This window comes from Anopheles ziemanni, chromosome 3 (assembly GCF_943734765.1).
Source record: "Anopheles ziemanni chromosome 3, idAnoZiCoDA_A2_x.2, whole genome shotgun sequence".
Lineage (NCBI taxonomy): Eukaryota > Metazoa > Arthropoda > Insecta > Diptera > Culicidae > Anopheles > Anopheles ziemanni.
Genome location: NC_080706.1, coordinates 76281282 through 76303394, shown reverse-complemented (window position 1 = coordinate 76303394; position 22113 = coordinate 76281282). Strand labels below are relative to the sequence as shown.

General features: G+C 47.5%; 3 protein-coding genes across 3 annotated transcripts; all 3 read right to left on the bottom strand.

Annotated features, from left to right (window-relative positions):
* Window positions 1-126: 126 nt before the first annotated feature.
* LOC131286315 (uncharacterized) lies at window positions 127-1316 on the bottom strand. The gene is made up of 2 exons (XM_058315252.1): window positions 707-1316; window positions 127-598 (listed from the first exon to the last, which is right to left on the bottom strand). The coding sequence occupies exons 1-2, from the start codon at window positions 1281-1283 to the stop codon at window positions 192-194; spliced, it is 984 nt and encodes a 327-aa protein (XP_058171235.1). The 5' UTR covers window positions 1284-1316; the 3' UTR covers window positions 127-191.
* A 2769-nt stretch (window positions 1317-4085) lies between these two features.
* LOC131286314 (zinc finger protein 79-like) lies at window positions 4086-6165 on the bottom strand. The gene is made up of 4 exons (XM_058315251.1): window positions 4871-6165; window positions 4678-4794; window positions 4569-4605; window positions 4086-4491 (listed from the first exon to the last, which is right to left on the bottom strand). Exons 1-4 carry the CDS (start codon window positions 6060-6062, stop codon window positions 4119-4121), a joined length of 1719 nt encoding a protein of 572 aa, XP_058171234.1. The 5' UTR covers window positions 6063-6165; the 3' UTR covers window positions 4086-4118.
* Window positions 6166-8465: 2300 nt separating this feature from the next.
* Window positions 8466-21345, bottom strand: LOC131286313 (uncharacterized). The gene is made up of 8 exons (XM_058315249.1): window positions 20898-21345; window positions 17412-20098; window positions 14177-16746; window positions 10345-11545; window positions 9268-10284; window positions 8911-9033; window positions 8801-8843; window positions 8466-8703 (listed from the first exon to the last, which is right to left on the bottom strand). Exons 2-8 carry the CDS (start codon window positions 20005-20007, stop codon window positions 8658-8660), a joined length of 7596 nt encoding a protein of 2531 aa, XP_058171232.1. The 5' UTR covers window positions 20008-20098; window positions 20898-21345; the 3' UTR covers window positions 8466-8657.
* Between the last annotated feature and the right edge of the window lie 768 nt (window positions 21346-22113).

Genomic DNA, 22113 nt, shown 5'->3' with positions numbered 1-22113 from the left:
GTCCTCAAGGACGACTTCATAGGAGTTTCGACAGAGTCGGTACGCCTCTGATTACGAGTAAGGAAACAAAATGTACTCATATACCGAAAGAAGAAGAAGAAGAAGAAGAAGACTTCAAATTAATATATCTGTTTTTATCAGCAATTAAAGATCATTGTACAAGAACACCTGGTTTGACAAGAGTTCATCTTCTATGAATTAAATTTTTTGAGGAATTCTTCTGAAGAGAAAACATCAGCAGCAGGTATTACTTTTTTTACCACCTTCTCTAACCCTCTCGAAATGGTCGTTGAAGATACTAAAATGCCGAATTCTTCTAATAACTTTTGCTGTATTTTTTTGAGTGGCAATCTACTATTCTCCTTGCGCAAAGCTCGAATGCGGGAAATATGTGCTTCACTCAACATTTTGCTCTTAGTACCTCCTCGCTTTTTTGCTTTAATGTCGCCGGTCTTTCGATAGTTGCTAATGACGCCGAAAATCGTGCTTAAATTGATTTCCATGGATTTGGAAATTTCAGTCGCAGTAACGCCTTTCTCGAATGCAAATATTATTTTCGCTCGATCGGTGTCTGATGTAATTTTCCGCCTCTGGAGATCTGCAGAAGAACAGCCAGAATGAGATTCATTGCAAGCGGTGGCTTATTTGTTTGAACTATTTGAAATGAATAGCTTTTTTATAATCTTATTTATCAACATTATTTTACCTCTGGAATTAGCTTTGTTTTTTATGCATTTTTGTTGTTGCATTTTGTGGACCGATGAAGAACTACTAGTTTGTGCCGGTAGACTGTCCTCAGTGTCGCCGAAAACATCATCTCTTGACGAACTCTCGTTGAATCCATTGTAGGCCGAACTGTGGTCCTCTGAGTCATACTCTTCTTTCGGCACAATAGTTTCCTCACATTCAATGAACTCTGTCTTGATCACTGCGGAATGATCATCCTTCTCCTCTTGTAGGGTGTCAGTGGTAGATTGTTCATTCAAAGCTATCGTTCTCAAGCTACGTGCACTCTTTATGCAGAGCTCGTAGAAACTGTACGATTCTATCACTTTAGCCTTACATTCTTTGCATATTTTCATTGGCCATTTCAAGGCTTCATCACAGAGTACCTGCGACTCATTGAACACTGTTGGGTAGAGCTTAACCAGCATCATATGCAGGTTCGTCGTGGCTTCATCTTCTTTCAATGTTTCGTAAATGGACCAATCTACATCGTTGTTTGTTGTACAAATGCGACAAAAACTTGATACAAGCGTTCCTGAAAGGCTGTTCCGATCCATCGTTTGGCCAAAACAAAATACACTTGTTTACGATACACTCCGACCGCGTCCAAAATCACAACAAAGTGATCAAGGTGCAACTATCTAAGATGTGGAAACATATACACCTTGAGCTACATTCGTGCTTCTCCGCTGGTCTAACATTGCCCAAGATTGATATATACAACAAACTCCGAAGGTTTATGCAACGAAAAATAATTTTAAAATGTAGCGTCAATAAAATGTAGGTTCCAATAAATTCAATTTCACATTTCACATCGGTCTCAATAGATTGTTGCACATCTTTTATTGGTTTTAATGGATACAATTGTAGACGAGTGATTATTAAGTTGTTTTCAGGAATGCTTCGAGATTCATCATTATTTGGGAATTCCTCAATCTCGAAAGAATGGATGAATTCTAATGAATTTAGTCGAAGGATTTATATATCAGAACTTCAGAATCTACAAATATGAATGTCCCATATGCGTTTTGAGAATGAATTGAAACATTGCCCTCACAGCAATTCTTACAAATCATGCATTTGTACAAAAAGTTCAAGACAGTTGTGAGGCTTTCAAGTTTTTTTTCCATTTACGCATAATCCGGCCCCGGAAAATCAACGTCTCACCATGGGACTACATTACAGCGTACCATACCAAAAAACTGATACGGCCAAGTGTCGAAAACCGATTTTGGTATGGTGCGCTGTAACCAAGCAGTGCTAGGTTGCATTTGGTATGGTACGCTGTCACTTGACCTTACCAGTTTTTTGGTATGGTCCGCTGTAATTTGGTGCCACGGTCATAGTTTTCTTCAATACCTAGGCCATCTACAAGTACAATACTTGATAATTTCACTTAAAGCATAAAACTGCATGGATAAATGATCATTCTAGTTTTCAAATTTCATTCGTCTTCACTTTGATGACCCTTTTTCAAAACTAACTGGCTTATTATCTATGGAATAAAGGTTTGTATAAATTCCTCTGAACTGAAAACTTCATCAGCCTTAGGTGCTTTCTTAATCACCTTCTCAAACTGTTTCGCAATTGTCGTGTGAGACACTACGATACCGAATTCCTCTTCTACCTTTTGACTTATTTTTTTAAGTGATATAGAACTGTTTTCCTCGCGCAAAGCTCTTATACGAGAAACGTGAATTTCACTCAACTTTTTTCCCTTAGACCCTCCTCGCTTGTTTCCATGAATTATTCCAGTCTTTCGATATTTACTAATGACACTGGAAACGGTACTTGTATTAATTTGCAATGATTTGGAAATTTCAGTCCCAGGAACGCCTTTTTTGAATGCAAATATTATTTTCGCTCGGTCCGTGTTTGATAGAGTTTTCCGCTTACGTGCATCTGCAGACGAACATCCAGAATGAGTTTTTCTAGAAATTGCTACAAGTATAAAAATGTAAATCGTTTCTTCTTATTGGACGAGATAGAACATGTTTTAAGGCATGATGTAACAAATTGTGTTTTTCATCATCTTTCTTATCAAGACTATTTACCTCTCAAATCACGGTTGGTTTTAATATATTCTTTTGGCTTCATTTTGTGGGCAGAAGAGCTGCTAGAAGATGCAGGCAAACTATCCTCAGTGTCGCTGAAAACATCATGTGTAGGTGAACTCCCGTAACATTTTCTGTAAGCTGAACTGTGCTCCTTTGAGCCACATTCTACTTTGTACAGAATAGGTTCCTCACATTCAATGAATTCTGTTTTGATCACTGCGGGATGATCATCCTTCTCCTCATGCACGGTGTCAGTGGTAGATTCTTCTTTCAAAGCAATCGTTCTCAAGCTACGTGCGCTCTTTGTACAGCGCTCATAGAACCTGTACGATTCTATCACTTTAGCCTTACATTCCTTGCATATTTTCATGGGCCATTTCAAGGCTTCATCACAGAGTACCTGCGACTCATTGAACACTGTTGGGTAGAGCTTAACCAGCATCATATGCAGGTTCGTCGTGGCTTCATCTTCATTCAATGTTTCGTAAATGGACCAATCTACATTGTTGTTTGTTGTACAAATGCGACAAAAACTCGATACAAGCGTTCCTGAAAGGCTGTTCCGATCCATCGTTTGGCCAAAACAAAATACACTTGTTTACGATACACTCCGACCGCGTCAAAAATCACAACAAAGTGATCAAGGTGCAACTATCTAAGATATGAAAATATAAGCACCGTGAATAACATTCCAGATTCATCGTTGGTCTAGCATTTCCATGTTCCGCAACATAAGGTTTTTCGACAATTGCGAGAGATTGATTGACTTTTACCGTTTTTATAATAAAATATTCGCTTTCGAAAACACTCACGCGGTTTATGCAAGCCCGGGTTTAATTACTCTTATAAAGTAGAATTCTAGAGTTGAACAAACATGTAACATTATACATGTTATTATTTATTATTCGCTTTTATCAATTACGGCTGAATTATATCAATAAATTGTAGATTCATTTTATTCTCTTTTTCACCAGTTGGTATCATTGACATATTTATTTTATAATTTTAAAAAAATAGCTGCACTGTTACATTTGAGAGTCATACAGATGAACTTATAATTAAAATTTAAAGAAAGACAAATACGGCCCGATACAGTCGTGCGGTTATGCCAGATAGAAAACTGGCTCATTATAGATGAGGCATCCCTTAGGCACCGTGTAGGATATGACGGACTATCCACACACCCGAAGGGGAAAGTATTGTAGTTCCTTCATAGGTAGGCATGACCGAGGATGGTAAGTTAAGCCTAAAAGTAAGAAAGACAAGCACTTACGCAAGGTGTGGCGCAACTACTAATCATCCCGGAATGGCTTAGATACTGTGCAACTTCCATCGTTACTTTCCGACAACTACCGGTGCATTCCCATCGTTACAGTCCAGATTGCTCTGGGCCATTTCTTTGCGATATCGCAGCTTTAGTATGTCGGTGCTGGTAAAACGTATTCCTGCTTCATCATCCGCAGAGGAAGCTTCCGGCGCCTTCTCCCCCGGTTGATAGTGCTCCTGGTAGTGGTTTCTCAAATCCGCCAACAACCGAAAGGACGCATCGCAACGATCGCACTGGTACGGGTTGTCGCCAACGTGCATACGCATATGTTTTACCATGTCATTGCTCTGCGCGAAACTACGCTCACAGTACGTGCATTTGTAGGGTTTTTCTCCAGTGTGCGTGCGCATGTGACGCTTAACGTGGTATGAAGATGTGAACCTTAAAATGTACGCAAGAAAAGATTCAATATGGCTAAACGTTGCTTTCCAGGTGAGAATAAATCATAGCTACCGTACCTCATCGCGCAAACCTCGCAGCTGTAAGGACGAGTTCCTAAAAAGCAAAGTACGTATGAAAGAAAACAGTGTCTAATAAGCATCCAACTAATGGTGCACATTTAAATACCTGTGTGGATCAACTGGTGTTTAATCAGCGAGTAATGTTTGTTGAACTGAGATCCGCACGTGTCGCAACTAAACGCCTTTACTTTCGTGTGTGTATGTTGATGCGATGTTAATCCACCTGTAATATAACAAATTATATCATACTGGGATGCCTTTTTTCTAGATTTTGAATTGTTTCGTGCAATCACTCATACCCTTTGTGGTGAACCTGCCCGGACACTGGCTACATGCCCATGGTTTATCCCCCGTGTGACGCTTCAAGTGCTGCCGCAGATTACTTTTATTATTGAACTCTTTGCCACAAAGCGAACACAGATATTCGCCACGGTGCGTATGCATACGTATGTGACTCTTCAATAGATCGGCCGTCTGGAAACCCTTGTCGCAGAAGGTGCAGAAGTGGGATCGCATCGTTGCGTGACAATACTGGTGGTGCTGGAACGTCGACTCGTTCATGAACACCTTGGGACACAGCTCACACGAACGGATCTGGTCCGGGTGCGTCTCTTTCAAATGTTCCGTCAGGTCCGTTGGAGACGTGTATGTCGGCCCATCGCAAAGCTGACAGCGGTACAGGTCTATTTTACTCTCCGGTTCACCGGCCTTGTCTGATTCGTTTTCTGCGCAAATTTTTGTTGGCTTAGGTGAACACGTTTTAGGTTCTTTCGGCTGTCGGATTGCACCACGCTGTTTCTTAGTGGGTGCTGTCTCAAGAGTATCTGTCACGGAACTGCCCTCAGCTTCCGATTGGTAATCTTTGCATATAGCTGATCCAGCAGGGCTTCCTTCCGTAATGTTTATGTCGGGCGAAACATTGCGCCTGGCCGGTCTACCCCTTTTTCTCAACGTTTGCTTCTTTTGCCCTTTTTCATTGGCAAAACTATTTTTCGTTGATTTAGTATTCCTTCGGTTAGGGGATAAAGCCTGGCGATTACCGAAAGTCCGCTTGCGGCATTCTGGAGACATTGTTGATTGTTCCTGTTCACAATCGCTTTCTCGAAACTCCGTTTTTACGGAAAGATAGATCTGCTCCACCTTAACGACATCCATTTCGGTTTGTGCAGCAGTGCTATCCTCACACAACAGCTTCTTCAGCCGGTCGGTGCTTTTCAAACACAACTCATGCAATCCGTAGGCCTCTGTAACCGAGCGCATGCACTCCGAACACACTTTCGAGGGCCAGTTTATTGCCTGTTCGCTCGCCGCCTGCTCATCGTTGAAAATGGTCGGGAAGAGGCCGTTCAGCTTTGTGTGTAGGCTAATCAGCTCGCTGTCGTCTAGCTTCGCCTCATAAATGTCGTAGCTCACGTTGGTGGTCGTTACACAGATGCGGCAAAACGGGGAACATAACCCGGACGGGCTACTGCCGACCACTTCCTTTCCCATTTTTAAAGCTGGCGCGCCAAAGAGATAATGCAAAAACAAAACGATTTAAAGTAGCTGCCTTCGTTTGCTTTTACATTTTCACCGTGACTAGATTCAGCGAAGATCTACGAGCGAATACATACAGTGTATTCGACCAACAAATGTCAAACGCAACAAATGAAAACATACCCAAGATGCTTACACAGCATGCTGTACACAAAACCAAAACAAATGCCCATAATCATTTGTGCAACCTTGGGTTTTTTTGAACTGACGGTTTGATACGATTCTGAGGAGCTGATAGTCCCTTCCCATGCGGAGTTTTTGCATAAGTAGGTATTTAAGTTTGCTGGCGGTCAAATTGAATATCAAACATAAAACATAACAGCAAATAAACAAATATATCGCCCGCTTTCAATACATATGTTTTCATCGGAATATGCGATGATCAACGCCCCCAACAAAATCGAAATCAGTATAAATCTCTAGATCTTATATTTATTTCAATCAACTTTCCAATCCTTCAACCCTTTCTTCTATCATTTGCTTTACATTCCTATTTTGTCTATCTGATGAATAATAATTTGTTCACTGCTTTTGTATGATTTGGGATTTCCGATGCATTTCTTTTCAGTACACTTCTGTGACACTTGTGTTAGATTAATTTCAGCTACGTGTTCATGCCTTGCCCAGTACTGAGTGGGGAGAGGATTTGGTTAAATACGTCACAATAATTACAATAATAAATATATAATAATAAATTAATGATGCTCATGAAGTTGTCCGTAATCCTCGATGATGTGGCTGATTGATTGAAACGACAAGGAAAGGAAACCCTGGCATAGCCCTACAACACATCAGAGCCGGGCGGGATCCGTGGATGATAGACTCTTGCTTTGTTTCTTTGCCAGAAAAGCTAAAATGGATATCGATACGTAGGCAGCATGTCTTCCACTGCCACTGGGCTATATCATCATCATTTCTCGCTATACTACATAATCGTTATGAATAATTGTTGTTTTTTTTCGTGACCATCATTTCTTTTTCTGGCAATTTCCAAACATTGGTCACAAACGAATTTAATGGATGTTATTAATCCGGTCCGCCTTTGCAAGAATGCAGGATGATCAAAAATGGATTATTCTTATTGCAAACCGACGAATCGTCATAATATAAAGCAAATAGACAAACAATCTCATTGTTAAAGGGGCATTTTTTCCATAAAATTATACAATACCAGAAAACATACCGTTTCAAATAAAAAGATCAGCATGAATCATACAATCTTGATACATGAGTCCAAGATTCGGTGCTGATAATGTTAAAATAATTATAGACTAAGCTAAACTGATAGTTTATAAAATACAGTTCCTCGACAGTACAAATTCTACCTTTTCGACTATGCAAGCTTAAACAAACAAGATGCCAAATGAGATGATCAGAAGGTAAATCAGTCCTTAATTATCATAGCTTCGCAAAACAGAAGTTTAGTTGCAGGATACTGTTCAAAAGCATGACGACAGCTTTGCTTCTCTATTCGCTTTCCCAGGAAGAGGAAGAGCGGTATAAAAGCAGTCATATGTGCATGTAAATGAGGAAATAGAAACAAAATGCAACTTCCAACAGGAAACGGTGGTGGTGGTGGTGCAATATTAACGACTCACGAAGATTCCTGATGTCTCTATTAAGTGCTCTGTTACAACTTATGCGCTAGTTATTTCCTCAAATCTTTTTGTTGTTGTTTTATCTTCCCCCATACTATTCTATCGGTGATGTACTTTGATTACTGTTCGGCTTACTAATCGCTTTCCGTCCATTTTCTCTGTAGTTCCACAATTTTTGTCTTTACACTATAAGTAAGTTTATACTTAAACAATTTGAACTACTACTTGCTTTTGTTAGTTTACTTACTGTTGTTACTCGTTTTTGTTTGTTTGTTTGTTTGTTCTTCTCTTTTCATGCATCTTACTTATCATCTGCGGCATCGCTGCTTGTTGTTTTCGTTCCTACTGTTACTGAGTGTGGCTGTATTTGTTTTTCTGTGTGTTACTCTTTTTATGATTTTGATTTGCTTCTGACTTAAATACTAGTTGTTTTTTTTTACGCGGCATATGCCTCTCCTCTTGCTAGACCCCGCTTCACCACTATATACGTGTACATAGGCGATTTATATTCCTGCAAATGTTATTACTGTATGTTTGTTAGTTTATTCCTACTGTTCTGCTGGCTCTCTCCTATTATATACTGCTGCTCAAACTTTGCACTTAAACAATACTTTCTCTTTCTACTAGGGCTAAACTTACACCTTTGTCTATATGTACGATTTTTTTCTCCCTTTCTTGAGTATGTAAAAAGATACGATATAGCTGCATTAAGGTTATATCTATATATAACCATGCATTAAGGTTACGATATATGTATATGGATACTACGGGTGTGATTTAGTTGTTTGTGGCTTACGTTACCGTTATTTAGCATTACTTCACTACACGCTGCTCCTGGTCACACAACACACCTCATCTTTACCTCGGCTCCTCCGAGGCTATAACACTCTTAGCATTGCTTCCTTTCTTTATATTCTTAGTTGTAGTCGTGGTGTTTCGATTTCCAATGATACTATTGGATGCAAACATGGTTGTCTACTTTTTGTGCGCTGTTGAAACTGAAAGGTCGATGAAAATTGAAAAATGAACCAGTTAAGTTGAAGTTGAAAACAAACAATCCAATTTTACAATGTAATGCTAGACGAAACAACTTACGTTTTCTTGCAGAAACTACACTTGAAAGCACCATTGTTTGATTCTATTGAAAAGAAAAATAAAATTATTGTCATCAAAGTTCCGAATACCGAAACGAATGTACTACTTACTCAAGTGATGCTCCTCTCGATGGGTTTCGTATGATTTTTTATAGGTAAACGTCGCTGGACACTTGTCACATTGGAACGGCTTCTCGCCCCGGTGGTTAGACTGAACGTGTGCCGTAAGAAGTGCTGGCAATAAGAGAGGAAAACAAAAACCCCACAAGTGAATATAATATCGAAAAACACTTCCTCCACAAGGTATAATATTGGTACGCTCAAACAAAACGGTAACATTCAACTGCATTGTGGTTGAATTTGGAATTCACTATTGTTCCTTCGTTCATACTCATGTAGTAACTTAATTTCGTTTAAAACTATAAACTACCTGTCAACTAAGGGATAAACAAGAGAAGAAATACTCACGTTTTGCCTCGAACGATTCGCCGCAAAAATTGCAGTCGAATGATTGCGGTTCAGTTGGCTCCAGCAGCTCGTCGGCGATAGCCTCGTGCTGCTGCCGGATGTGACGCTGCAGGTGGCCACTGTACTCGAAACGATAGTAACAGATGCGACACTCGTGCGGCTTGTCCTTCGAATGATGCAGCGTCTTATGCTGATTGAGATTGCAAGGATACAGGAACTCCTTCTTGCACAGCTCGCACACTATCTTGCCCTTGACGGCCGGGGAAGAGCCAGATGCAGCGGCCTGCTGTTGTAACTGTAGCTGCTGTTGACGCATACCACCCGCCATCATCATCCCACCGGCTCCACCTGCAGCACCGTAGCGCGAACGAGAGTGGGTTGGAAGGAGGTTCATATTCCGCCGGAAGCTGGCGGTTGTCTCGTCTTCCTCTTCCTCCTCGTCATCATCATCGTCCTCTTCTGCACCACCATCGACGTCGTTGGCATCCGTCACATCATCATCGTTTTCGTCATCGTCGTCATCACCGTCCGGTTCCCGTTCATCGTCATCATCAGCGCCGGCGCCACCGTTGTTATGACTCTTAGCGGACGCCGCTCGTCTTCGCTGCTGTTGTTGCTGCTGCTGTTGTTGGTAACGCATGCTGAAATCCTTATCGTAGATATTGTCATCCAACACGAGTTCCAAGTTGGAACCATCGAACAGCGGATCACCTCCGCTTCCATCGTCTGCGTCATGCTGCGGATACTCCCCATCGGAGCTGCCACCTTCGGCCCTGCTGTTACTACCACCTTCGGCGCTATGATCCTCGGTGCCACCGCCGGCGGACGACCCCTCGCCGTGTCCTCCACCACCGCCCATCGAATCGTTGAACATATTCTCGTGCAACATATTGAACGCACTGATGCCGAACGGTACCTCCAGGTCCATCGCTTCCCCGCCGATGTGGGTCATCATGTGCGTCTTCAGCTCATGTGCCGTAGAGAACGTGCCCGCGCAAATGCGACACACCAGCGCTTCTCGCTGCTTCTCGCCCGACGGTGACCCCGACGAGCCAGGCATTCCACCGCCGCCGCCACCTCCCCCCATGATACCACCTCCCTGGAGTGGAGACATACCTTCTGGCCCGCCGGCGTCTGATCCGTCTGCCGTTGCCGGGATAACGCGGCGCAGCTTGCGCCCACCAAGATGTATCCGCATGTGCATCGCTAGCGAGCGTGCCTTGATAAACTTCAGTGAGCACATCGGACACTGGTGCGTCGCAACGCCCCCGGACCCGCCCGCTTCCGAGCGCGACACCGAGGTGGTCGGTGCGATAATCACATCGTCCGTGACCATTCCGCCGTACTTTGGCACGCCGCCACTCGCACCTCCGTCGTCAAGCAACGAAGCCGAACGGCGCAGATTTCCGGTAGCTCGATTGGAGCTCGTGCCGGCGGCGTCTCCGTCGCCGTACGCGTCCTTCGGCTCGTTCGGGTGCAGGTTCGCTCGGTGCCGCACTAGGTGGCCCTTGAACTCGAACCGATAATGGCACGTGCGGCATTCGAACGGCTTCTCCCGGGCATGGTGTAGTACGTGATGCTGTTTCAACTGGCAGCTGAACTTGAACACCTTGTGACACAGCTTGCACTGCCGATCGTTCGGTGAGATACCGATGTCGGTCGCCTGCGCCAGGGACGGGGCGCGCCGATTCCGCGCCTCATTGATACGCTCTATGTGTGTCTGCAGGTGCACCACCAGCTCGCTCTGGCGGCTAAACCGGGCCGAGCAGATAACGCACTTGATTTTTCGCTGCGACCAGTCGCCATCACCTTCCGCCTGTCCGGACGATGGTTGGCCGCCGTCGGCTGTATCATTGCCATCCTTCGCACCACCGTTGGCTTCATCCGGCCCGCCCATCAGCACCAGCGGCTGTAACAGATGCGAATTATCGTCAGCCGCATCGGTAGGATGCGCGGCTACCGCTTCTTTTAAGTGCAGCAACTCGTGTCGCTTCAGATTCAGCTCGTGCACGAAGCTGTAGTGGCAGATTTTGCACTCGTACGGTTTGTCCGGTTGATGATGCAGCACCGTGTGCTGGTGCAGCTGGCTGCGGTAGGTGAACGTCTTCTTGCACAAATGACACTGGATGATGGGACCTGGCCAGGATGAACGTTTGCGACGAGTTGGGGTGGGAGTAGTAGCGGCGACACCGGAACCGTAGCCAGTCGAGAGTCGCGGTGCGCGGCCGAGCTGATGAGTACGCACATGCTCCTGGAAGATAATCTGATTGTCGAACATCTGGAAAAAGATGTAGAACAATTCTAATAAGATTGAATCCCGCAAACTAGGCATGGGCAAATTGAATCAGAACTGTATGATTCACTCTGATCTTTCTACTGAGCGAACGAGTACCGCACATTCAAATCAACCAAAATGATTCTCCCGCACGCCGATGGTCCCGACTATGCATACATAGGAAAAATCACGACTCGCCAGCTGTGTGACGATGCCCTAGTGGCAAAATCAGCATGCTTTCTCGTTCTGCCCAATTGACAATTGATACCGACAGAACGAGAAAGCAGGATCATTTTGCCACCGGGGTGGTTCCTTACCGTCTATAGCCGTACGCCAGCGGTGCGATATTGATTCGTTCTACGGTTGATCATGAATGTGTAAGACAATACGTCACCCGCTGGCGGTGTGGTATAGGTTCTACGTACGATCGTTCACCGTGCTCCCAAGCCCTGCTCAACCGCACGCCAGACGTGCGGTATTGATTCCTCGTGCGGTCACCTACCGTGCCGGCTATAGCCGCACGCCAGCGGTGCGATATTGATTCGTTCTACGGTTGATCAAGAATGGATAAGACAATACGCTACCCGCTGGCGGTGTGGTATTGGTTCTACGCACGACGATCGTTCTCCGTGCTCCCTAGCCCTGCTCAACCGCACGCCAGACGTGCGGTATTGATTCCTCGTGCGGTCACCTACCGTGCCGGCTATAGCCGCACGCCAGCGGTGCGATATTGATTCGTTCTACGGTTGATCAAGAATGGATAAGACAATACGCTACCCGCTGGCGGTGTGGTATTGGTTCTACGCACGACGATCGTTCTCCGTGCTCCCTAGCCCTGCTCAATCGCACGTCAGACGTGCGGTATTGATTCCTCGTGCGGTCACCTACCGTGCAGGCTATAGCCGCACGCCAGCGGTGCGATATTGATTCGTTCTACGGTTGATCATGAATGTGTACGACAACACTCCACCAACCGGCGGTGTGGTATTGGTTTATTCATTGATCAACGAGCTGGCTAGCCCTGCTCAATCGCACGCCAGAGGTGCGGTTATGATTCTTCGTATGGTTGATCAACTTTCCTACTATGTAAGTGTGGGGCAAATCTTTACACCATTCTTTCTTTCGTTCGTACATAAACGATAGCAAAAAAAGCGGTTATTGTATCAACCGCTATAATTTTGAATGAATTACTGTTTTAGGCGGGCAACGATATTAATTATGGTTGTTAAAATCACATCCAGAAATATCATGAATAAATATTCTAATATCGAATATTTATGTAAAAAATATTCTGAATGTATGTGATATCTTACAAAATATCCAATTTTTCACGGTGTTATAATGACCAGGCCAATATTTGCCGTTTAATCTATAACCCATTCGACGAAAAATCGCTCTTGGGACGTGCGGAAGAATCACCGCACGCGTTCAGTTCATCTCACTGAGCGAACTGCACCGCACCTGATCTTTTTAAAGAATCATCTTTCCCATCTCTACCGCAAACATAGCAACTTGTATGAACGCTCGTTTGAACCTACAGACAGACCGAACAACTCCGGAGCAATTAATACGACAAAATCGAACCCTCCCCAGCACGAGAGCATTGACCACGTACACAAAGGGAACAAGTATAGTAAGCCCTTAAAGGGCAGCCGTGGCGTTGCGCCAATCAGAAGAACGTATAAAAGTTGATGAAAACATTCCTTTTAAAGCAAAGATAACTTCTTATCAATGAAAGAAACCCTTATGCAAGATTGGTAAAAAGATAGATCGCAGCACACCATGGAACGAACCGGAAACCGCTTTTCAGACAATCGAGCAGTCAAACCCTCTACAATGCCCTATTTTCATATCACTTTCAGCATAATTTTCGTATCAGCTCGGGGCGGCTGACACAAAATTTTGCAATTGCATTTTGCTCTACAGGTAGAATAAAGGATTTAAAATGAACCCTTCTTTAATCTCACAATGTTTAAAGATACCAAATCGAGGTTATCAATTCGGTACCGAACTTAACGATGGCTCTAATCTGATGTAACCCCGGTTGACAGAAATTTAAATTTTTGTATCATGTAGTTCCGCAAGAGTCCGAGCAATCTGCCATGGAAAAACTTGCTGTAACTACATGACAGCTGCAAAAAATTTGAATTTTTGTCAACCGGGACTGTATAGTTCAGTTTTTCACAGCTTTACTAATTTTTTAACTTAGAAGAAAGCCTGCTAATTGCCATTAAGCTTGGCCTATTAAAAATTACCGTGCAAATGTTTCATTCCTATATCCTCTATGTTTCAATACCCGATGCAAAATAAAATGACCGTGGCCAACCGCTTACTCTTTCAGATCGACATCATTGCATCTAGTAATCCCTGGATGTTTTTTTCTTATACTTTACACAATAACCTTTTCGGTGCATTCAAATTTTTTAGTAAGTAAATTAGCAACAAAGTAATGAAAAATATAGGTTATTGCGCTTATTCTGGATTGCACACAACCAAATCTTTTAAACTAGGAAAAAGTTTGAAAGTAAGACAACGTTATAACTCTCAAAAACAGGGTTTCAAATTACTATGGCTAAGCAATTGAGCACATGACAACCGAAAAGCTTCAATTTAGTTGGCAGAAAAATACCATACCTGACCGCAAACGGTACACTTGAACAGCTTAATCTGCTCGGTGTCTACGTCGGGGCCGATGTCGGGCAGAATGGCCACACCGTCGCCCTGCTTCGCGATCGACCGATGTGTCTGCAGGTGCCAGTCGAGCGACTTTTTCTTCAGGAAGCGTCCGGAACAGAGTTTGCACTTGTAGATGAGCGTGAAGCCACTGTTGCTGCCACCACCAGCTCCAGGCATCGACTCGTCGTCCTCTTTCGACGGATCGTTGCGCAATTCTCCGTCAGCATTCGATTCGCCCTCCTCCTCCTCCGGCTGCCGCTGCTGCCCTCCTTCCGTACCGGTGGTTTGGTTGGCACCAGACTCCGACTCCTGCTCGCCATCGCCCGACTCCACCATCATGTCGGTTTTCGTGCCCGGATGCATCTCGGCGGCGTGCGCCTCGTACAGGGCGCGTGACTCGAACTCGCTGCTGCACACCCGGCACAGGTAGCACACTTCCGAGTGTAGCATCTGCGCCGCCTCCAGGTTGTGCGTCTTCATGTGCCCATTAAGGACGCTTTCGCGCGTAAACGTTTCCGAGCAGACCGGACAAGTGTGGCTGCCCCGGCCGCCACTACCGCTACCGCTGGCCGGTGAATCGAGCGAGGTATCCGCCGCGGCCGATGGTGCGTGATTGCCGAGCAGCTCCGCAATGGAGGATGCGCCCAGCGACCAGCGGCCGTGCTTGGTCGCGATGTGCTGATTGAGCAGCTTGCGCCTGGTGAACGTCTCGGCGCACTTCGAGCAGCGATAGGTGGTCGGCTGGGTCGGGTCGCAGCCGAGCTCGTGCCGCAGCATGTGCGCCGTGTAGCTGTACTTCATCGCGAATCGATAGAAGCAGATGTGACACTCGTACGGCCGGCCCTTGGCCGAGTGGACACGCTTATGCCGCCGGAACTGCGTCACCGTGCTGATGACCTTACCGCACATGCGGCACGTGAACATCTGCTCGCCCGTGTCCGGATGGAAGGACACTTCGTCCGGATCGATCAGGTCCTCTTCGTCATCGTCGTCGCCACCGGCCCCACCGGCACCGTCCTCCTCGTCACCGTCCTGCTTTGGACGCTTAGCTCGTCGGCTTGAAGATGCCGACGTCTCGTCGTCATCCTCCTCATCGTCCTCACTGTCGTCCTCCTGACCCGCCAGCGACCCCTCACCATCGGCGGTCTCGTTGTACGAACGCTTGCCCGTTGTGCGTTTCATCGTCGCCACGTGCGTCTCAATGTGTGCATCCAGAGCGCTTCTCTTTGCAAACCGCACCTGGCAAAGTTTACATTTGTGCACCGCCGCAAATCCATCCGGCACCATATCCGGTGCTGTTTCGCTCTTCACCTTTGACACATCCCCATCACCCGCCACCTTCTGCTCATCGGAACTACTGTCCTCTTCCTTTTTAATATCCGACTTCAACGCATCGGTCTCTTCGTCGTCGTCGTTCTTTTTCTGCTCCTCACCGTCACCGTCGTGTTTGGAACGTTCTGCGGCCCCCGCCGCTATCGCCTCCGTTCTTTGCGCTTCATCGTGCGAGGCAAAGTGCGTCTCGAGCGTGGATCGGTCGTCGAATTCCACCAAACACACGCGGCACTTGAACAGCTGCTCCGAGTACATCGCCAGCAATGCCTTCGGATGCTGCTCCTGCATGTGCCCGGTGAGTTGGCTTTCTCTGGCGAACGAAGCGGAGCAAACGGTGCACACGTACGCGCGCTGCTGCTCACTGCCACCCGCGCCCTCTTTGTCGCCTCCGCTTCTGGTGCGCGCCTGCTTTTCGGCCTTGTGGTTGCGCAGGTGCTCCATCAAACTCGCCTGATCGTGGAAGCGCATCTCGCAGATCGGACAGCGCTGTTTGCTCGAGTGCATCAGCATATGGCGCTTGTAGAGCGTGTACGTCAGGAACGTCTGATCGCAGGGCACGCACTGGAGTAGCTCGTTGCCACCAGCGCTTCCCCGACCCTGCCCACCACCCATCATGTCGCCAGAGCCTGCCGAGCTGTCCAGTAGATCCTGCTGCCCGAGCGCGGACCCACCGCCGCCACTCAGATCGAGCATTGCGAGCGGTCCAACGTGCGTGCGCATGTGCGAGATCAGCCAGCGTTCGTGGCGGAACGTGTAGTGACACTTGCGACACTTGTACGGCTTCGTCGGATCGTGCTGGCTGATGTAGTGATTCTTGTAGTAGCTGTGGTACTTAAACTCGCGCAAACACTTCGTGCACTGGTGCTGGCCGTTCGGCAGCAGGCGATGGAACGAATTGTATTCGTACGCCAGGCCCGCCCGCTTGGCTGCTAAACTACCATCGCCAGCGCCCATGTGGCGCAGCGCATCGGGACCATTCGTGACGTGCTGTATGCGCATCGGACTCGAAGCGGGAACCGGGTTTCGCTGGTATTTGCTCCATTTGTTTGCACCGGCGTTTGCCTGCTGGTAGCGTGCCCGTAACGCAGCCATGCCAGCGCCGGGCTTCTTCATCATGCTGGCCATATGCAGCGGGTACTGGCGGGCATAGAGATAGGCATCATCGGGATCATTCATCCCGAGACCGCGTGCAGATCCTGAAATGATAATCAAAAATTACTCAGCATAAATAATTCATCGATCACTGACTTATTTTCAGAAACTATATTCAGTAACTATCCGAGCAGGCTATCGACGGATCACTAGCGTCGTTTTAGAAATCTTCAAATTCTGGAGCCGGCCTTCCATTTTTTTCCTCTTTTTCGATGTGTTGTTTACTTTTCCTATGGGATTTTGGGAGAGACTACGTCGGGAAAGGCATGGTGCTTTCGGATTGACCACACATATTGGGTATACAAAGGTGTGAATCTATCGTAAACTTGTTAAGTTTAAATTTTTTACAATTTTTTTTCTGTTGCAACTTACTCTTACTCTCTCTTGAAACAACATCGGACTGATGTATCTTACATAAGCACAGTGACACAAGGTAAAAATGTTGATTCCCTTCCGACTAATGGGAATATTATTTTTGATTGACAAAATTTAACTCGATGGCATAGATTAGAACAAATGCATGCTGTGGTTTTCCATCGGATAAAATGAATGCCAATAAAAACAAATACTACCGATTCAAAATGTTTTACAAAGCAACAGTTTCAATCCGATTAAGTAAATGATATCAAAATTCGAATCCTCAGCACTTCCAGAAAAAGTAAACCGACGCGAAATGAGTTTTTGTCACCTTTGTAGCTTCGAATCGCACCGTCCGGATCGTAATCGGCATCATCTCCTTCGCCGTTATCGGCCCCGTGATGATCGAAGCGCTCCTTCTTGATGCGTCGGCCGTCGCCGGCCGCATTTGAAGCCATCAGGAGCTTCGTGTGATACTTTCGGCGCAGCAGCTCGTCGTTCCGCAGGCACGTATCGTACAGCTCGTACGCAGCCAGCAGCTTGCCCTTGCAGTCGAGGCAGATGCGGTCGGGCATGCCAGCATTGCTGCCTAGGTGCAGCGGATGGCAGACGGCCACCAGTATCGAGTAGAGACTGCGCGACTGATACTCCGGCACGACCGTGCAGTAGAGCGATTCCATCTTGCGCTCCGTCACCCCGTCCGGGTCTTTCTCTTCGCACAGACAGACGCGGCAAACCTGCGCCACCGGTGCCAACTGACTGTCACCATCGTTCGCACTACCGGCGCCCCCGCCCGAATGGTCACCGAGCCCTTCGCCCAACTCCACCACCACCGGAACAAGCGGTTCTAGTTCCAGCTCGATCGAATCGTCATGCTTCGAGCGGGTGTTGCGACGCCCGACACCCCCACCACCTCGTCCCCGGGTAGCTCCGGTGCGTCGCCGTCGTCTACCGCCGTAGTCATCGTCGTCCTCCATCTCCTCGTCGTCATCGTCGTCCTCGTTGTCTTCGTCGTCGTCATCGTCCGCTTCGTCGTCCTCATCCTCCTCCTCGCCGTCCTCCATTTCCACCAGCATACTTTGCACCGGGGGTATGTGTTCCATTAACGCCAGCCCATCCATATCGTCGTCGTCCTCCTCTGTTTCTTGCGGGCCGTTTCCTCCCCTTACCCCGCCGCGTCCTGCTTGTGCCATGCCGAGCGGATGCGGTGAAACGTTACCACGTGCGCGCGGCATATCATCGAGCGAGTTATCGTCGTCGACGAACCGTACATGCTTTACTGGCCGCTGTTTCCTCTCCGATGGATCGTCCCTTCCCCTCGCGGAGCCGCCAGCGGAGGAGCGCAACAGCAGGCCCTTGACGTTGTCGTTGTTCGTTTTGTCGTCGGACGTCGTGGCGAGCGGATCCATCGGGATCACTTCTACCAGTGCGTCGGCGTCTTCATTGGGATCGTCGGCGCACACATTACGAGTGCTGGAACGTGTGACGCGGTCGGATGTAGAGTCTCCCCGTCCCGTTGGTCCGACCATTCCAGAGTTGGTAGTTGTTGTGTTCGTGCCGTTGTTTCCAACCAAAGGCAACGACATAGTGGATTGCTGCGATTGATGCGTCTGCTGCTGGACAGCATCGTTGGGGTTTGTATCGACCGATGGGAAGGTAAATTCCGATTCCAGTGGGGCTTCCATCGGTCCCACCCCGTGCATACCGTACATGGAACCGGAAGCAGTGGTTACCACCGACGATTGCTGGGTAATGACCGACATTTGCGCCTGCTTTAGCTGATGCTCGTTGGCCAGCGTCATGTCCGATGGTTTTGCCATCGAAACCATCGAACCGCCGGCATCGGCCAGTGCACACGGGCTCGCCGAGGGCAGTGTGACGGCCGGTGGGAACGATGGTCTCGTTGAGCCGGTGGGAAACTCCGTGTGCACCATGGGCGCCACGAGCCGGTGCTGGTCCGGCACCTGCATCTGCTGCATCGGGGACGCGTTTAGCTCGGCACTCATACGCTGCAGAGCTCCCGGCGAACCACCCTGCTGCATGTACGAGGTCACGTGGGTCGGTGTGGACGTCGCATGCCCATAACCTCCACCGGTGCCCGTTCCACCGCCACCCGCCATTCCCGGTACGCCAACGGGTGGAGAGGTGGCGTTCGGACTCGCCCCGAGCCCGACGGATCGCACCATACCGCCGGTGACAACGCCGGGGGAATAGCCACCGCCGGCACCCGTCTCTACTCCCACACCGAAGTGTCCCATTGCACCGGCGTTAAGCTGGTCGGTGTGGAAGTATGCGCCTCCTTGGCCGGCACCCGGCAGCGGTTCACTGGTGCGCCCAGAATACTGATTCACGGTGGACGCCGGCGGCACCATCCGACGTTGGTGGCTTTGCGCGGTGGTTTCATTCCCGTACGGAAGACTCGCCCCGTGCAGAAACGCATTCGGTCCAACCACTACGTCGGATTGCTGCTGCTGCTGTTGGTGTAGATGGTGGGCCCCAATGGTTGATCCCACTCCGACACCCCGGTCCGTGGACAAATTGTCGCCCCATTCCAGCGGTAGCTGGCTTCGGAGCGTGCTGCCGCTGTACTTATCCTGCATGCAGGAGGTCGCTGTCTGTCGCCCAAAATGCTGTTGTTGGTACTGCTGTTGTTGTTGCTGCTGCTGTTGTTGCTGTTGCTGCTGTTGCTGTTGGTGATGGTGGTAGTGTTGTTGCTGCTGGTGATAGTGCGCCGCCTGCTGTTGCTGCTGCTGGGGCAATAGATGTTGCTGCTCCTGAAAGACCTGCTGCTGCTGCTGTTGCTGGAACAGTTGCTGCTGCTGGTGATTGAGGTACTGCGGTACTACTGGCACTACTTGCCCCGTCCCGACGAAACCCCCGCTCACGTCCGCCTGCACCTGCGTTCGATCCAGTACGAATGCCTTCGATTTCACCTCCTCGGGATGCATTATGCCATCGCTTTTAGTGAGACGACACTGTGTGTACAACCAAGCCTGCTGCCATATGCGCGGACACTTTAATCCACCGATTTAAAAAGCACTGTAACGCGACGGCGAAGATACACAACACCCTCTTATTGCTTTTCCTCTTCCTCACCAAAACGATGATGGCGACGGCGATGTGGTGGTGATGGTGCGAGATTGTTTTTTGCTTCCCTAATTCCACTTCTTTTCTGGCTGGCTGCTTGCCCTTCGCAACTCCGCGGGCATCAAACGGCACACAGTTGTCGATGATGTCTTGTTTCGCAGCCGCCAATCACTACAAACCGTAGAGAGACGGCGACGACGACGATGATGATGATAATGATGCGAATGATGGTGATGACACTGCTGCTGCTCCTTCGCCTGCCCCTTCAGCACGATGCAGCCACTTTTTCGATGCACTTTTATGCTGTCAAACATATACGCACACATGCACACAGGGGACACACACAAACACAAGCACACAACAGAGTTAATTGAGACACACGAAGGGAGGGATCCGCGACGAAGACGGCGACGACCGCATCGCTTTCTTCATCAATTGCACAAACAATCTTCCATCTTGATCCGCGCCCCGTAGTAATAATACTATTATTGCAAGGAAGGCATCGCAACGCTCGCGCACCTAACACACACACACACATGCACACATAAACACACACACGCCGCCACACAGGGGGAATTGGGATGCGGAACGGAACACTACTGTGTCGGCACGAACTGCGTTTGAACTTATTTTACATTTAAAAAGCACACACCACACCACTTCCGCTTGCCGAAATCGAATCGTAAACGAAGCAACCGCAGTCCTACGAACGAGGTGGAACCAAACGGTTCAATCAACGAAATCAACACACTTTTAATGGGAAAAATTCCTGGTCGGGATGGGAGCTGAAAAAAAGTTTGCCCGATTTCGCTACATGGGAGCAGCGCAAATGACAGCTCGCCAGAAGTACTGCTGCTGCTGCTGCTGCTGTTGCTGCTTTTCTTCCCGTCCGCGACACACGCACACACACACACCCGTACGCATGGCACGCGCACCCTACAACCCCAAGCCGCTGTGCACCTCAACGACGGACGTCCACAACCGAGATCACGGATGCCTATTTGCCGTCTCGTTCGCCTTTTCCACCTTTTGATGATTGCACGGAAACGCGGTTCACACTATTTACTTTTCAAGTACAGCACAAGCGCACAAACTCTTTTTTTCTCATCCACTATGCCACCAGCTGCCGGCTGTGCAAAAGAACGCGAGTTTAGGAGAGTTTTGCAAACACAGTTCCACGGCCGCTTTCCTTACGCGTCGGGATCACATAGTTGCCATCGGTGCGCTAAATGATGCACTTTTCGTCACTTCATCTTCTTCCCTGTTTTTTTTGCCGTCATGCCATCCCTTCCACAGAGTGCGAGAGATCACACCGTTTCACCCCCGCCGCTCTCGTGCACCAACAAATTCCAAGAACCTTTTTTTTTCATTTTAATTGCGGCGAAAAGCTGCGAACAGATGGGGCGAAATTTTCCGCAGGCGAAATGTACTCGACATGATTTTCATGTTCCACTTTAAGAAAATGTGTTAGGCATTCTTGTTTGGTGGTGAAGTGTCCATCATTCAAGCCATTGATTTGCTTTTAATAAAAAACACATTACCTTGGGGATAGAATACGTTCAGAAAAGCAACCCCAACTAGTTTTCAGCTATCGTTTTATTAACCTCAAACTCCCACATGGTCCATCTGTTGCAAATCGAGCTTTCGAAGCAAAATGAGATTGAATCTCATTTGAAACGGTAAACCGAGTGTTGTAAACGTAAGCACACCCGGCTGACAGAAATTCTTTTTTTTTGCGGCTGTTATGTAGTTGCAGCAAGAATACCAGCAATTTAGCAGCAATTGCATTTTTGACGGATCGCCACATGTATTGCCACACACCTTCGCATTGGTTTGCTTGGTGGTGTGAGTGAGAGTAGTTCACGTATGGGTGTGTTCATATGGTATATTTTATTAATGTGATATTTTCTTCTACCCGCAGGATGCTGCGGAGAAATCAAAACATTTCCTTTCTTTCAACTTTCAAG

Bases quoted from the DNA above. Each gene is read 5' to 3' on its own strand.
- LOC131286315 (XM_058315252.1), bottom strand. From the start codon at position 1,283: ATGGATCGGAACAGCCTTTCAGGAACGCTTGTATCAAGTTTTTGTCGC. The intron at 599-706 runs GTAAAATAATGT...GTTCTTCTGCAG, and splicing joins AAACAAAGCTAATTCCAGAG to ATCTCCAGAGGCGGAAAATT.
- LOC131286313 (XM_058315249.1), bottom strand. From the start codon at position 20,007: ATGCATCCCGAGGAGGTGAAATCGAAGGCATTCGTACTGGATCGAACG. The intron at 11,546-14,176 runs GTATGGTATTTT...ATCTTTTTCCAG, and splicing joins AGTGTACCGTTTGCGGTCAG to ATGTTCGACAATCAGATTAT. The intron at 8,704-8,800 runs GTAAGTTGTTTC...TCGACCTTTCAG, and splicing joins TGTAGTTTCTGCAAGAAAAC to TTTCAACAGCGCACAAAAAG.
- LOC131286314 (XM_058315251.1), bottom strand. From the start codon at position 6,062: ATGGGAAAGGAAGTGGTCGGCAGTAGCCCGTCCGGGTTATGTTCCCCG. The intron at 4,795-4,870 runs GTATGAGTGATT...GTTATATTACAG, and splicing joins GGGCAGGTTCACCACAAAGG to GTGGATTAACATCGCATCAA. The intron at 4,492-4,568 runs GTACGGTAGCTA...GTACATTTTAAG, and splicing joins TGCGAGGTTTGCGCGATGAG to GTTCACATCTTCATACCACG.